Below are 17729 nucleotides of genomic sequence, written 5' to 3'. Positions count from 1 at the left end.
TCCCTTTCTTTTGCCAGTCAGAATTATTTACTACCTTTTCTGGGCCCACCTAATTTTATATACTTCTATTAAAATACATTGTATTTTACTTAGTACTGTAGTATGTTTGTGTCTTCCACTATATTGTGCTGTTCTTCCACAATATCACCATATAGTGGAAGAAACACACACACTAGGCTTAAGGAAAAGGAAGTTCTTAGCTAAAAATCAACAGCTGTGCATTGAATTGAAATAGATATCATAGGTCTTGTTTCAGAGTATAACTATCTATTAATTAAAATAAGTTAAATTTAGTTTAAAACAATATTGGGGAAAAAATCAAGGACTGAAGTGAATAATGAGAACAGACAATAAAAATACATATGTGTATAATCAGTTACCTCATTTGGTTTGGTTTTTAATATTTTCTAATTGAGGGCAGGGATAATATCCTATTTCTCTTTTCCATCTTTAGTGACAACATGATATATTTCTTACTTGGTAAATGTTTCATTTGTGGAGTTTAGGGGCTTAAAAAACACCTTCTACTTTTCACTTCAAATTTGGATTGAGCTGTGAGTTAGACCCAGGTACTAGAAAGATAGGAGATTTAATTTTCACTATAAGTACTTTGAACAGAATTGAAAGCTGTGGCTTTGAGTCTGCAAGATGGCTAATAACTAATCCCAGAATCAGCCAGATTCACTGAGCCACACAAACTTCTGCTACAGGGTCAGGCCTCAGATCTCATCACTGCTTTACAAGTCTGTCTGTTGTGCTGTTTGCAGGCATCATAATTTGGAAAAAGGAATCCAGAAAGGGCTAAGTTTCCTGTGCCCGATTCTTTACCATGGTCACCCATCATATAAGCCACTCTTTCCTCCTTGGGGTGCGATGAGGAAAGGCTTACTTGAATGAATTTCCCTCATAATGGAAACATGAGACTTAAGGGAAAGGAGGTTCCTACCTAAAAATCAATAGTTATATATTGAATTGAAATATATATCATAGATCTTGTTTCAAAGTGTAAGTATTGGATGGACGCGGTGGCTCACTCCTGTAATCCCAGCACTGTGGGAGGCTGAGGCGGGCGAATCACTAGGTCAGGAGTTTGAGACCAGCCTGACCAACATGGTGAAACCCCGTCTCTACTAAAAATACAGAAAGGAGCCGGGCATGGCAATATGTGCCTGTAATCCCAGCTACTAGGAAGGGTGAAGCAGGAGAATCGCTTGAACCTAGGGAGCAGAGGTTGAAGTGAGCTGAGATCATGCCACTGCACTCCAGCCTGGGTGACAGAGCAAGATTCCATCTCAAGGAAAAAAAAAAAAATATATATATATATATATATATATGTGTGTGTGTGTGTGTGTGTGTGTATGTACATATTTATAAGTGAAATTTAGTTTAAAATAGGAGAAAATTTTAAGGACTAAAATGATTAATGAAAACACAATAAAAATATATGTGTATAATCAGTTATCTCATTTGGTTTCTAATGTTAAAATACCTCATATTTTTAATTTGTGCTATTTATGGAATTAATGATTTACGTTTTTGTATAATGCCTTTTTTAGATAATTAAGCTTCTTAGCCATGTTCTGCCAAGACATATGCACCATTAAAAGATGTGTCTGTATGCAAGTGTAGGTATTAATAGCACATTTAAACACACATATACATTTGTTTTAAAGTTTATCAATGCCTGGGGGAGAGGGAAGAGCTCCAACATAAGTATCATTTAATTGCTTTCTGAGGCCTATCAATTCTCAATCCCTTTATATCAATAGCGCTCTTGATTTCTTGGTTAAGGTTCTCATTATTCCTTCTCCCCCAAGCCAATAGCCTTATATCATTATTTACTTAAATATTCACAAATATTTATTCTGTGCTATGCATAATGGATGCAATTGTCAAAAAAAAAAAAAAAGAAAAGAAAAGCCTCACTATTTCCTTCTGCAGGGAGTTCACAGCCTGTTTATTCAGTCCTATAGCCTTCAGAGTGATCTTTCTTCTTTTCTTCTGATCACAGTGAAAGGAGTGGGCTCCCAAGAAATAGATGTTCCTCAATTAATGAATTTAGAATATCTGATACTAAAGTACTAATAATTTCCTAAAGTAACTAAGCAGTGAACTTTTAGGTAGGCTGGTTTGGAAATACAAATCAAGAAAAAACTGGTTTAGTTCAACTTTATGATTAGAATCTCCAACATAGCCTGCCATATTAGCTTGTAAAATGAAAATAGAAATGAAAGTTGAAGCTATGTATATTTCTCATTAACCAGAGTTGGGAAGAGAGAGAAAGATTCTAAGCTTGGTCATTCCTTATAATAGGAAAAAAATAGAAACAGCACCTATTATAGAAAGCATATAAAATATGCTAGTATATTTAAAAGTTAGAAAGATGTGTTATTAAAACTCAAGTGACATCTGTTCTTAGGACGAAAACTTGGATGTAAATTGATCCTGCTCTTGTTGTATCCACTGTATGTGGGAAAAAGCAAACAGATTTATTCTGTTGGTACTACATATCAGCATATTCAGAAGGACTTTAAGTGTACAAATATACGTGTATTAAGCCAAATATTTGTTTAAAATTACCTTTTAATCGCTTGCATTCACAATTGCTTGTTTCTAAATGTACATCTTTCTCCCTCACAGCTTTCACTGCATGTTTCATAATTAAGCCATTTTTACTTGCTTTTTCTTTACTTTTATGTTTAAATAAGCACAAGGACTGGAATTTTACCCTAGGAAGCAAGGTTATTCATAATTCTGTCAAGTTAATATTATTGCTTCACGGAAAAATACTAAGTCTATATTTGTGTTTTCAAATAATACCAAAAGTTTTAACACAACGGAGTATATACTTTAATGTAGAAAATGCTGTCATTGTAATTGTTTTCCAATTATTTTACAAATATTTCTTTATTTTATCTATAGAACAAAAGCCAGTACAGTGAAAAGAAACTTTTTAAAACATTCAGATTGGATTGACCAATCCTTGAAATAATTTTAAAAAATTAAATAATTTAAAATTAATGCAAAATGTTATTTTATAAACATTTACCACCTTTAAGAGTATATTCCACACATTTTTATCTTCTGCTCAAAATTTGCTATTCAGTATCTTCACTTGCTTCATGGCTTCTTCAAAGCCTGACTTGAATCATGCCAAGTTTGTCTATTTAAGATTGATTAAACAAAGGCTTCCAGAGGATTTCAGAATCAGTATCTGATGACCTCACATATCCTGAGTGACAAAAACCCTTTGCTATGTTTGGCTGGATGGTCTAAAATATCCAAGTTGTATCTGGTAAGTTTTCAAAAAGAAAACTTTCTTTTTGAAATGTTAGGACTAAACTCCTTTGGAGAGTTATAAAGTCTTATACCTAAATGAGTCTTTTAAGACTATCCACTTATTCCTTCTTTCATACAAGAAAGCCAATATCTATAGAAAAATATCCTGTTAGAATTTTCATATATAATAAATAAATAAATTTAATTCTGACCCATTCAGTGTCTTATTTCCTCAGTTTTAACTAGATGTTTGAAATCTGTGGTTGTACACAGACAGAATCTAAAGGTAGCTTAACAAAGGAATGAACCAGTTGTCTAACTTGGGTTTACTGTTAATCACAAGAAAAGTATTATTGTAAATGCTGAGCTAAAAAGCATCCATTTAATTGACATACTTTTGCAAATAAAAACCAGTGAAACTAAAAAAAAATTAATGCTAATTTATCATTTCATATATCTATGTTCTTTGCTTTTGTTTATCAGTATCGTTTACTTACAGCTTTTAAAGTTCAGTAATTAGCCCTGTGGTTTTTGACAAGAAAATTTAAGAATTCACTGGTAGCTTTCCCATGAATTATTTCTTCATGTCACTGTTTCAACACTAAATAACATTTTTATTTCTTCTACCTAACTGTGTTCCTACTTTGTATTAAATTCACACATCCCCACCTTTGCAACTCTACACGGTAATTTCAAGGCCTGGTATCACAAAATCATTGGTACCTTATTAAACCTATTTATTCAAACATAAGCCAGATTCCTGAAGATGCATCTTTAAAAACTTAAAGTTATATTTATATATATATATATATATATATTTATAGATTAAATATGCACATAGAAGCACATTTTGGAAGAACAAAACTACACTTACTAGGCGGATTCCAAACATCTCCTAAATAAATTGTTTCTTTATTCACTTGTAAGATTAGAGGTTTTAATGTTCTTAAAGTATTGTAACTTATCTTTCTAAGGCTTATAAAAGTGAAAATTAAATTATGGAGCAAAGAATCTACACTTTGCCTTTATGGGTGCTTTTCCAGTCCTGTTGTTCCATGTATTCTTTTATTTTAGGAGTTACTAAATGTCCTGTTTTTTCCTGTCTTGTTCACTGGGCAAACAGGGGTAGATGGTCCCCCTCCCTAGATAGGAGACGACCTCCTAGTCCCAGGATTCAAATCCAGCATGCGTCTCCAGAGAATGACAGGTACTAGTCAACTCCTCCTCACAGACAAGTGGCTTCTAGAAGCTTATAGGCCACCAACTGAAGGATAACCAAGAGAAATGTTGAATGTGATGTGCTTTATTCCAGAAGCCAGAGCCAGATATGTTGGATGTAGCCAACTCTAGTAAAGCACCTCAGAATATTTACTGAAATGAGGATAGCATACAAATGGCAGAGTTTAAACACAGTGAAGTCAGGATCCATTGAAAGAATGTTCTGTTTTGAAGAGCATTTGATTGTGTTTTGAATTTCTGGAAACAAATTTAAATACTGTTTTTGTTGACAAGTAAATAAATAAAAATTCTCAGGTGCTTTAGATTATACTAAAATCTGTCACAGAGCCTATTGTTTGTTATATTGGTTGATGGTTTTATCTCAGTTGTCTTGTTTTGCTGCTGTGTACACTCATTAACAATGAGGTTTAGGCTTTGATTATATTAAGAAATGTCTGTTTTATAAAGTAAAATACCTGGTTTTTATATATTTTATAAATATTGTATTGTTAAACACAATATTGTCCAGGGCTAAGGCGTCAGTACACAAGGTAGGTTTTTAAAAATAGCATCAGTGCTTTGAATCCACTTTATGCTGATATGTCAGAAGTGCCACAACATATATTTTCCATTACTTTGTTCTTCTCAGTTTGAAGTTGACCCAGTTTTCCTATTTTATGGTGTTTATAGGCTTTATCTTTAAATGTGTTTTCCTGACTGGTCACAAAGGTTTTTGGGTGTTTGAGATGCTTCTCTTCTGGTTCAAGCAGAAATTCAGCCAACACATTGGTAATATTTATTCAGCAGATAAGTAGATGTGGTATCTCAGAAGCAGCACAACTAGTCATGTAAACATACAGATTTTTTTTAGTATCTGTATGTATAGCAGAGTAATTTAAGCCCTAGTTAAGCGCGATACAATTTATTTTCTGTGTTTGTAAACAATCAAGATATCCTCAGGATTTTAGCTTGAAAGAAAAAGGAAACATTGTCACCAAGAAAAAAATTAAGGTTGTTTTACGGATATTGGAAAATACTACAAACTGATATTTTATGAAGGTTTCAGGAAAGTTTTAGCATCTTTTAATCTCTAAGATACTTGCCTCAATGTGATTTATACTTACATATTTGGAAATTAAATGTAATTCTTTCTGCTACTGTCTGATTTCTAGGATAGAAATTCTGGGACTAGAAAAACTAGTAACAAATCTAAAAAGTGTTACAAATGTAGAGTCTTCTCAAAAAAGAATATGAAATAATTGTGCAAATTAAATAAAACTTTATATCTATATTGCTACTCATTTATTCAATAAATACTTACTGTACCCCTACTATGCACCCTATTCTAATGACTAGGTCACAACAGTGATTAAGACAGACAAAGTCCTGGCCATCATGGAACTTAGAATTTTCTTTTAGAAAAGATAATTCTGTGCCAGGCATGGTAGCTCACACCTGTAATCCCAGCACTTTGAGATGCCAAGGCTAAGTGGGGAGGATTACTTGAGCCCAGGAGTTTGAGACCAGCCTGGGCACCATAGTAAGACAGCACCTCTGCAAACAGTTTCAGAATTAGCTGGGTGTGGTGGCACATGCCTGTAGTCCCAGCTACTCAGGAGGGTGAGGTGGGCACACAATCTGTGAGCCCAGGAGGTCAAGGTTGTAGTGAGCCATGGTCATACCACTGCATTCCAGCCTGGGCAACAGAGTGAGACCCTGTCTGCCTCTCATCCCCAAGAAAATAAAAAAAGAAAAGATAATTCTAGAAAACCTTTGTGTGTATTCCAAAACAAATAAAATAGTAGATTTCATCTTCTGTATTGACTGAGTATAGGAAAATTAAACATGATGATCTTTGTAATGAATATAAATGTAAGTTTATCTGGGCATTGATTAAGCAAAATGGAAATTCAAATAATACTTTTAGTTCTTACATACATGAGATGTTATTAGCTGAATTTACTGGCATATGAATTATTCCATTTGATTGTCTAGATTGTATATATAACTATAAGAATAGATTTTGGGAACAGAAATGATCCTTTTAGATAAGATTATTAAAATAAATTCTTACTAAATACATAATTTTGAGTACATATTTTGCTTTTTTATGATGACATATTTATAGATAAGTCCTATGTTCAACCAAAATAAATACGTTTTATATCTCTTGATACTATTATTTATTTCTGTAAAGAATAGAAAATTATTACAATTGTATTAAAATATAAGATAAATATGTACTTATAAAATGAGAGATAAATTTTGTCAACTAATGTTACATTCATAGGTTACCAGGTCAATCACTTGACAAATCATAATGAACACTGGCATTTCATTTCTCATCAGCTCTGATTTTACTCATTCAGAAGTTTCTGCCAATTTCTAAATGAAGTAAATATGGCATGAGATTTGGATATAGTGAATGTTCATAAGAATTTAGGCATTAGGTGACTTTTATCATTGGACACTGGTAGCCAGGAAAATATTCTAAAGTTAATAATAATTTATACAATTCAGTTTTGGATATCTTCTATCAGGGCCGTAGTTGATTATTTTGAAAATAACATTGTAATGCAGAACGTAAATTATTCCTTAAGAGAGTTCTCCAGTACATTCAAATAAACTGAAAAGTATTTAGTTGCCCTCTTGTTTCCCACAGCATATATTTGTACACAAACACATAATGTTTAGTGAACTATTTCTCCATAATTTAATTTTAGTAGTAAGCATTCTCAGTTTTATCTCAAGTGATACCATAGATTTATTTGGAATTAACATGAAGATAGGTTTATCTAAGAATATTTTCTAGAAATTGAGGAAATTTAAAACATTGATGAAGAAAAAGTACATAAATTTGGAATCCCAGGGCATATTTCTGATTTTAAAATTATAGTGAAAATTTTCTTGTAGTTTTATTTCTAAAACTGTTGACCCTTAAAAAAAATCATTCCAATAACAAAGCATCTCCTTATAAATAACATTATTTTAATACATGAAAATACTAATGAATCTGTATATATGTAATTGTATGAGTTTTAATTAAACTTAGATTGAGTTGTAGCTTGAAATTAACCAAAATTTGTCAGTAGCCATTTAGAAAAAATATATTTTAATATGGCCCTGAAGCATCAGAGTTCTGAGTTTAGTGCTTACAGTTTAATCGGTCATCTTTAAGAATGAAAGGCCAGTGTAAGTTATTATTGAATAAAACTCTAAACTATTTTGGTAAATGTTTTATTCAAGAAAATGCAATATTTTCATTGGGTCCATTTTGAGGTATATTTTAACATGTCACTGGCTTTAACAAATTACTGGAGTTACTATCTTCAACATTTTGATTGAGAATGGTATATATACGTGTGTGTGTGTATATATATGTGTGTGTGTGTATAGCACATTAAGACAGTATAAGCCATCTAAGTAGTCAGCCATATATATACACACATGTATGTATATACACACATATATATGTATATATGATTTTTAAGGGTACAATTTAGTAGTGCTTAACTCAAATACCAAAAATATTTGGTAAAATAATCTTATTTCCAGAACTTTAAATTTTTCAGTTAAGTAAAGCATCCGACTATATTTAATTTCTGAGTTGTTCTGCTAAAGTGGCTCTAATTTCTTTTGCAGATAACCAAATTTGTGTGGTTTCCTATGCCTATCAGTTGGTAGCAGCTACTTGTCTATAAGAATCCTCAACCAAAAGTGTCAAGTGGTTTCTTTTGATTTAAAATGAATTAATCTTATTCCTCCTTTGAAAATATTCTGGGACAAACAAGTCACAAATTTTTTCACTTCCAGGATTCATGGCAGTTGCCACATATTTTCAGAGTTGGTGTAGAACCACTTATAAATAAATTCAGTATGTTACCTTATTTATTTTTGATCTATAACATCCTTTATTATCTGTGCTTTTCAAAAATACTCTTTGAATGAATGAACAAAGTGTATCCATAAACTAAAATATGGTGAGTCTATTTAATAGCTACAGTCATATACATAAATATCAATAATATACAGGAAGGTAAATGTATCTTAATTGCATGCATCCATCTTCACTGCATAGGAACATCTCTTATTTAGGTTGATTCTATTCCAATTTAATTTTTCCTTCCCAAACTTAATGAGTAAATAGGGTGATAGAAATTTGCATTGCACATTAAGACAGTATAAGCCATCTAAGTAGCCAAAATATAGACAGATATATTCTTATGATACAAGTGTTAGCTCTAATTAAATGAAAACATTATGTAGTAGACTTTTGCTACAGTATTTCCAAAGCAAAAGAAAAGTCTACTACGTAATGTTAATTTTGTCCTTTAATAACATTTTAGTATTAATTTTGTCATTTAATAAAATTTTAATGCCTTCAGAAAAGCTTTATTTACCAATGTCTTTAGGGAGTTACCCTAACTGAAATTAGATATTGAAAAGGAAAAGAAAACACATAAATTTTTAACAATTATCTCTGCTTTTCATCAGTTCATTTTATAAATCTTCACACTAAATTAATAGAGAGGAAATAATCACTGAAAATGGAACTTCAAAAGAATTGAGGTTTAAGTAGAAACATCCCATTTTCTGATTTTTACTCTTGCTTTGATTTAATAATAAAATAATTGCTCTGTACCTCACATTTGAATGTACCTTTATAGCTTTAAAAGAATTTCTTTAGTACACTGTGAACTAGAAAGCATAAGGCCAAAAATTACATGACAATTCAGTTGTGAATAAAGGGAGAAAAACTCAAGATTTCTGATTCTTGCATGTGTAAACCAAGTAAATATTCTTTATGAATAATACTGTAAAGATAAAAAACTTATACCAGAACAAAAAAGCATGTTTAGACTTAAAAAAAAGTCTAATGACTATAAACATAATGAAAACACTGAAACAGTCTTGTCTTGTTCACTCGTGCCCAGGGATCTCTCAGGTAAACATCTAATCATTCAAAGTGAACATGTGGCAGAGTCAGCAGATAACTTAAGCACTTAGGGGTGTGATGGTGTTATCCTCATCAACTTATTAAGGTCTGTCATAGCTTGGATAAGACACTTAAACTTTTATGGACTAACTTTCCTCGTCTCTAAACTTAACTAGTTATACATGGGATAGTGGAATTTTAATGTCTATAGGATTTTAATGTCTATAAAATTCCTATGGATTGTTCTAACTTTTCCTATTTTACATATCTCAATCCAATTTATTCTAAGAAATGGCTGTGTTAAAATATACAATATTTTGGCTATAATTTAGGATTGAAAATAGAAAATAACGTTAGAATTTTCTATTTTATTCTCTTCTCCTTTACAGGAAATTATTGCAATTAAGTGCATATCATTTTAACTCAATTTGCGTATTCTTTTAAGGGGTTAGAAGAATTGTAAAGACATATCCTTTGTAGTTATCTTTAGGAGAATCTTAAATGAAAGTAAATTTCATTGATATTTGAAGAGAAAAAAGGGGCATCCTCAATAAGAGGGTTAAAAATGAAAACAAAAATTAAAAAGTTAGATTATGAGCCTTTGCATGAATATTTGTTATCCAGTTATAGAGCACTGGCTCTGAGTTTTATGTTTTTATAGATGAGTAAGAAAAGTCTTTGCCTTCAAAAAACAAATATTTAAAGCAATATTTTAATAGCACCACTTGCTAATTCCAAGTAATACAAAAAACAGTCAATTCTAATTCTATGTAATACTACAAAAACTACAAATACTACAATACTAAGTACTACTGAAATATTTAAAATTAGCAGAATCTGTGCAGTGGTAGTGGTATTATGGCCACTCTTTAGGTAAAAGAAAACTAAAGCATGGAGACATTAAGTAACTTCACCAAAATCGCCTGACTAGGCAGAAACAGAGCTGAGATTACACCCAGTCTGACTCTAGAATTAATTATTTTAGCCACTTATGCCAGAGATACAACATGATTACTGCTGTTCAGATTATGGACATTCAGTTCACCTCCTGGCTAGATGTTGAATGACCATGTAAGCTAGAACAAAGTAATCTCTAACTCTCAATTTGCTTATTCCTAAAAAGAATAAAAGAGTAGTACCTACTTCTGAATTGGAAAGAAGGTATAAGATAATGCAGATAAAGTGGACATGCTAGCACAGAGAAAGCTCTCAGTAAATGTTATATATTAGTAATATCATCATCACTGTTTTAACAATCATTGATTACTGTGATGATCTAATATATGAATCCATTACATTTTAGGAGATGAAAAGAGGAGAAGGAGTTTGAAAGTTTCACAGAGGAAATGAAATATCAATTGGGTCCAGAAATTAATAGAAGTTTCCAGGGATCAGAAGAAAAGCAGGCTATTTCAAAAAGATGCCTATAACCCTTTGATTGTGCAGAAGTCTTATTCAAGGGCCCACCAGATTCTACACGATTTCTCTGTCTTCTCCTATAAAATTTTTCATCTGAATCACCTCTCTTGACCCCTGCCTCCTCATTATTTCTTATTATTTCTTCCCTTTTCCTGAGATACTTTTTCTCTAACAATATACATGGCTATCTCCTTCACTTTACGTCTTTGCCAAAATGTCACCATTTCAATAAGTCCTTTCCAACCACCCTACTTAAAATTGCAATCTGCCCCTGCCCCTAAACTCCCACCTTCTTACCCTGGTTTACTTTTGTTGTTGGCATGTATCACCTTTTCCCATACTATATAATGTACTTATTTGAGCTACTTTTTGTTGTTTATTTTTTGTCTTGTATCAACAAAATGTACATTTCTTGAAGGTAGAGATAATTGTGTTTTTTTTCCACAGACATATTCCAACCACCTAGAACAGTGCCTAGTACATATACATGCACAAGTGTTTGTTGGATGATTGAATGAATGATTGGAAATCTTAACGACAGTGAGTTTTGTGGGTCTTCCTGAATCTGTCCGCTCTCATCTGCTCTACTTGTGTTGAAGATGAGAAAAGGAGCATTTGATCTTCCAGTCAGTTGCCCAAGCACTGTGGGGACCAAGCGTAAATTTCCCATAACTATATTTTTATTTCGAGCTCCAATACCTCCTGAGCCTGCAGATCTAATTACCAATCCTCTCTTCTCCCCTTACTTCTCATCCTCCCACTATGCTTATGCCTTCTTCCCTGTGCTTCAGGAACAAGATTCCATTCCCAACAACATCTCCCATTGATTTCAGCCATGAAATCAATCATGAAGTCTCTGCCCTCCTACCACCCATGATCCCCTCTCCTGACCATAGAAGCAATCAGGTAAATAAGAACCTTAATGTCAGAGAGAGAGAGTCATCTGTTAGTGATTTCCTGGCACCTGATTTCATGGTTTCATTTCTTCATTCCAGAACAAAGATACACCCTTAAGGCGTGTGTCAGAATCTATCTCTTCCACTCTCTTTGCTGTATAGTATATAACAGAAACAGCTTAGGAGCCAGATAGATTTTAATCCTAGCTTTGCCACTTTGTAACTGAGTAGCCTTTCCCTAAGCCTATTTCTTCATCTACAAAATGGAAATGACACATTCTTAAAGGATTTTCATGGAGTTTAATACGTTCATACCCCCCCCTCAGTGCCTGCTATAGTTATCCCTCAATATATTGAGTACCCTCTTTTCCAACTAGTAAGGGAATATGATGTCTCCTTCCTCTATTTCTTCCTTTTTTATCTTAGAAGTGGGATGTCAGATTAACACGAGTCTGAAAACACACAGCGGAAACGCTGAATTGAAGGGGCAAGAGAGTGTGAACACAATTTCTGGCGAAAGTGGAAGGGATTGGGAGAGATGAGCAGTCACAGGCTTGTACCTTGATATGTGTTCCTAGTGCCTAGCAGAACTTGGTATATACTAGATACTTAATTAGGATGTCACACATTAATAAGTAAAGACAGATACTTGTCTCAACATTGTTGGGGGAAAGGGATTATCAGTAAAGAAAAATAAGCTTAATTTGTAGATAATAACATTAGATACACATTCTTAGGGTTTCACTCTTTTTGTGTAATAAGTGTGAGCTTCTTGACCACAATATTTTACATTGCTTATTTCAAATATATGGTACGTCAGACATTTTAGGCTAATTAGACATACGTAAGCTGCCGTGGAGAAGCAAACTTTTTATAGAAGAAACTTTTTATTCTTTTGTAGGAAAAATGCATTTCAAATGTTCAGTGTACATATGTACTTTTAAACAGTAGAATAAACTGGGGACTGTGGTTTGTAATGTGATTAAAATGCTGTGTGCTTTTAAAAATACTATATAATTTATACAAGCATCTTTATGAAAAATTTTTTAATGATTTTAATAGTTTATATAAATACTTTCATTTATGTAAAACGTCTTTAACTATAGCATTTTTCTTCTCTTTTCTTCACAATTTGTGAGGAACAGAACGAAAAAATCTTTGTAGCACCAAGTTTCAACTTGTGAAAGTGGAGGGCATTTCACCCCTTTGAAGCCTTTCAGCACCTAAACTATTACCATCATCACATTTATCATTATTACGTTTCACCATTGTATTTGTTTGGTCATCGGCAGAGGCTGAGTTGCTCAGTAGGAGTTCATATTGTAGACATACTTGTCTAGACTAATGAAATGTCAGCTTCTCACATCTTCTGTTGGGCAACTTGTGTCTTCCACTTGGCACCAATTCTGGTTTTCATTTTATTTATTCATTCATCATTCATTCGTTTATTTATTTTTGAAAAGTACTGACTGACAAAATCATTTAGGTAATATAGTTGCCATTTTTCATGTCTGTTGCGTTTATCATTGTATGATGTTAATGTAGCTTTATTCATCATATATTTTGTGTTTAACATTTCATTCCACAGGCACTCCAGAAAGTCTGAAAGATCTAGCATCCAAAAACAGACTAGGAAAGGCACTGCCTCTGATGCAGAAAGGTAGGCTTGGTGTTGTGGTGTGCTGACATCTTCCATTTTATGAGTATATTTAGGGGTGCTGTCACTCTCATTTTACATGATCAGTTCTTAAACACAAATTGTGATGTTTAAAGGCATTCATGTAACTAAACCTACTCCTAAATGGAAATGATCTCATTGAAGAAGAGAAGGATAATTTCAAGGCATTTCTTAAATCTTAGGGTTCAAAAAATAATTATGTATTTCTCTTAGTGATCATTCTGATTACTAATAAGGATTAAATCCATACTCATTCCTATATACATATTAGAACATTAATATTTTGTTTCTGATATCATTTTAAATGTTACCAATGAATGTAGTGCCTGGAATATGCAAATTATTGACTGTCTTATTTATCTAAATAATGCCATCTTTTAAAAAAATCACTTTTCTACAAATGTATATTCTAATATTCTACTGGTATATTATAACCAAGGATATACATTGAGTTAGTGTAAAAATTATAAGGGATTGCTAACCTTTTGTTTGCAATTTGTCCAATTCCACAAAGGTTTTAAGTATTTTTAGGTACAACATATTGACACTTTTTGTTGTTAACATAGTGTAAGAAGATCTAAGAATTGCAACTAACATATATTCATTCACCCATTCATTTATCCAACAATGATTGAGAGCATGTAAAGGGACACAGATGTAAATAAATGAGTGTATTCAAGTATCACAGATTTCATTATAGAGGTATGCACAGGTACAGTATGAACATAAGGAAAGGTGTGGGGTAAGAATGTAATTAGGAAATGCTTCATAAACAGATGTCCCTTGAGCTAAATCCAGATACATAAAAGTATGTGTGAAGAGTGGAGTATTCTAAGAGGAGACAACGTGAGAAAACACTGAGATTGGAAATATTTTCTTGAGTTTGGGGAAATGGTACCAGTTTTGGGATGGAGAACAGGATTCAGTGGATAGAAAAAGAGGCCTGAAAATAAAATCAGAGAAATTCTGAGAGGTTAAATGAGTGACATCACTATGCCATGTTAATACCATGCTAAAGAATTTCAACCTCTTTATTGATCTGTGAGCCACAGGTGTACTTTAAACATGGGAGGCAGAGGATCTGTTTTGAGTTCCAGAATTATAAATCACTTTGATTTTTGGAAGGTGGACCAAAGGACCTAGGGGTAGATGCAAGACATCAGCCAGGCTATCCTAATAGGCCTAGTAGAGATAGAATTTGTACAATTCAGTGATTCATTCATTTAACAGATATGTACCAACTATGTGCTAAGTTCAAGTAATAAAATAACAAGTAGCAAAAAAGAAAAGCTTTCCAGAGGATATTAACACTGAGTTGAGATCTGAAAAATGAGTAGGTGTGAGACATATCAACGGATATGGTAGGTAAAAGGGAGATGAAATTTACTTCTGGACAGTGGTCCGTGGGGGTATGACTATTTAGGGAACTTGATTCACAATGGAGTAAGGATACAAGGGGACTCACAAAAAGTGTTGAGTAGTAAAAGGAGTTGGACTTTGAGGAAGGAAATTGATCGATTGATAGCCTTTGATGAACCAATGTTTGTATTTTCACATTCTTTAATCCCAGCTCAATTAACTGCAATTTCTTTACCATCATTGTAAATAACTATGATTTCTTAGATAAATTTTCAGTCTTCAACCATCATTTTCAGCCCCCTTTACAGAATTTCAATTATTTTGATATGACTAAACCTTTTCCTTGAAGTTGTGTTCTTTTAATTCTATTCAGTATTCTTTCATTCATTTTTTAAAAATACTAGTTGAAGCTGGGCGTGGTAGCTCACACCTGTAATCCCAGCACTTTGGGAGGCCAAGGCAGACAAATCACCTGAGGTTGGGAGTTTGAGACCAACCTGGAGAAACCCCATCTCTACTAAAAATACAAAAGTAGCTGGACATCACGGTGCATGCCTGTAATCGCAGCTACTCAGGAGGCTGAGGCAGGAGAATCGCTTGAACCTGGGAGGCAGAGGTTGCGGTGAGCTGAGATTGCATCATTGCATTCCAGCCTGGGCAACAAGAGCAAAACTTTGTCTCAAAAAAAAAAAAATTGCTAGTTGAGTGACTACTGTGTGTAGTTATATATTAAGGATATATCAGTGAACAAGTTTTTTGGCAATAGTATACTATTTTAGAAAATGAGATGATGTCAGAGTCAACCGGAGGTGCTTAACTCCAGATTAGTGATATTGAGGCATCTGCCTTTGCAACTCTGAAAGTAATCTGTGAATAAACACTAATCCTCCAATCAGAATAGCAAGGATTTGATAGACTTTCATTTTCAAATGTATGGCACTTATGAATTATATTCCTAATACTCTTGCCTTTCTTTTGCTTATAGTTTAAAGTATAAAGCTATAACCTTTTAGGTGTGCTTGATTATAATTAAAGCTTTTCATTGATTTTTATTAGAGTGTAAGCTACATGCCTAGTTTCTGTGTGAATTGTTGAATAGCAAGTTACAAAAGAAGAACTGTCCTGGGTTTTCTAATTTATGTTAGCTATGAATAAGAGCTATCAAGAAGATACCTTGAATTTACATCTAGCTACACGTGAACCGAAGACACAGTATAAATGCTTTGGACACTGACTCCTGGCCTTTGAGAGTTGATAACTTCCCAAAAGGAGTCATACTACACAGTTTTGCATTGGTTTCTGGCAAAATTTGCTGTTTAATGATCATAATTTTAGAGGCCTTTTATTGCCCTCAACAAACGTAACCTCATGACAGATAGCCTTGTAAGAATGTATTTCGAAAGAGATGATGACCAGTTGTTGTTAGGAGACAAGTAGAACTGATTTATATCTTTTGTGCCAAGCCACTTAAGCATCATATTTTCTTGGGAAGCTTCTTGATAAAAGTCTAGCTTTTCATGTTCATGTGAATTCACCCATGAGAACTGCTGCCCATCATTTCTGCATTCTATTCTAGTGACTTCTCTTCTTGTGGAAACTACACTCTACATTCTAACTGGGGGATGCTTTATTTCTTTATTGGGACTACTATTTAGAATTGCTTACATAGGCATTTTATGGTGTGTTCTTGCAAAAGAGCCTGTGCAGGCCTGTAAGGGACCAGCACAGTAGGAACCACTTTGAAAATTTGACCTTAAATACCACATACATGTCCATCCTTTAACAAGTTGTTTAAAAACAAAAACAAAAAACAAAACCATATATTTTTTTTTAGGTTTTGGTAGAAGCAATTTACTGCAAGTCCATTTGCAGCAACAAAAATGTCTGACTAAAGATTCAAATTTTTATTGATAAGTGTGTTTTACTTAAGTGTAAATCAAAACTCTAGTCTTAGATGAAGGAGAGTAGGCATGGATTGAACTCAGTGGTAAATGTTTAGATACATATTTGGAGATGGTGAACTAGAGTCAGGCATATATAAGTTTGAATTAAACCTCTCTTTTTTTTTTTTTTTTTTTGAGAGTCTCGCTCTGTTGCCCAGGCTGGAGTGCAGTGACATGATCTTGGCTCACTGCAACTTCTGCCTCCCAGGTGCAAGTGATTCTCCTGCCTCAGCCTTCTGAGTAGCTGGATTACAGGTGCACACTACCATGCCCAGCTAATTTTTGTATTTTTAGTAGAGAGAGGGTTTCATCATGTTGGTTAGGCTGCTCTTGAACTCCTGACCTGGTAATCCGCCTGCCTCAGCCTCCCATAGTGCTGGGATTACAAGCATGAGCAACCATATGCGGCCACAAACCTCATTTTTTAAAAAGGAAGAGATACAGATATACATATTAGAGTGGTAGTTGTTAAATACCATTGTCCATATATTTTGATTCCACAAACTCTCAAACACAGTTCGGTTAAGTCCTGCCAAATAATTTGATACTTGGACATATGATTTGTGTTATAAGATTCATGGTACATCCTGAGATGTGAAATTACCATTTTTTTCTCATGATACGCAAACAATCCTATCTCACTAGACAGAAAAGAGAGCAAGCATTGGAGCTGGACAGACCTGTGTGGATCCTGCCTCTACCACATTTTAGCTGTTTCTCTTTCTCCAGGTCACTCTATGACCCTCAGTCATAAAATAAAATAAAATAGTAATAATAACACTTCCTAGTGTGTGAGAATACAAAAAGGTACATAGGTATATACTTGTGTGTGTACACATATAGATACATGTATGCATGAATACATGCAGCGTGCCTGCATATGTGCGCAAACACTTTCAGTTCCTGTCATGAATAGATGACCCTATATTGATCCTCAGTAAGGAACAGCTGTTACTGTTATGTTATTTATCCATCCTACACTCCCTGTTTCATTCTCTAAC

The 17729-nt window shown here is 33.4% G+C and overlaps 1 protein-coding gene across 50 annotated transcripts in view; it reads left to right on the top strand.

The window, feature by feature from the left end:
- RIMS1 (regulating synaptic membrane exocytosis 1) overlaps positions 1–17729 on the top strand; it is a 493077-nt gene that overhangs the window by 359452 nt on the left and 115896 nt on the right. For 25 of the 50 annotated variants that reach the window (XM_074037688.1, XM_074037679.1, XM_065543832.2 and 22 more), the window contains one exon: positions 13337–13408. The exons of the other annotated variants lie outside the window; for them this stretch is intronic. In XM_074037688.1, coding sequence (XP_073893789.1) covers positions 13337–13408 — 72 coding nt within the window. The remainder of the gene's footprint in view (positions 1–13336; positions 13409–17729) is intronic. 50 annotated transcript variants of the gene reach the window in all.

This window comes from Macaca fascicularis, chromosome 4 (genome assembly GCF_037993035.2).
Source record: "Macaca fascicularis isolate 582-1 chromosome 4, T2T-MFA8v1.1".
Lineage (NCBI taxonomy): Eukaryota > Metazoa > Chordata > Mammalia > Primates > Cercopithecidae > Macaca > Macaca fascicularis.
Note: the sequence above shows the minus strand (reverse complement) of the source record. Positions and strands in the feature narration are given on the sequence as shown.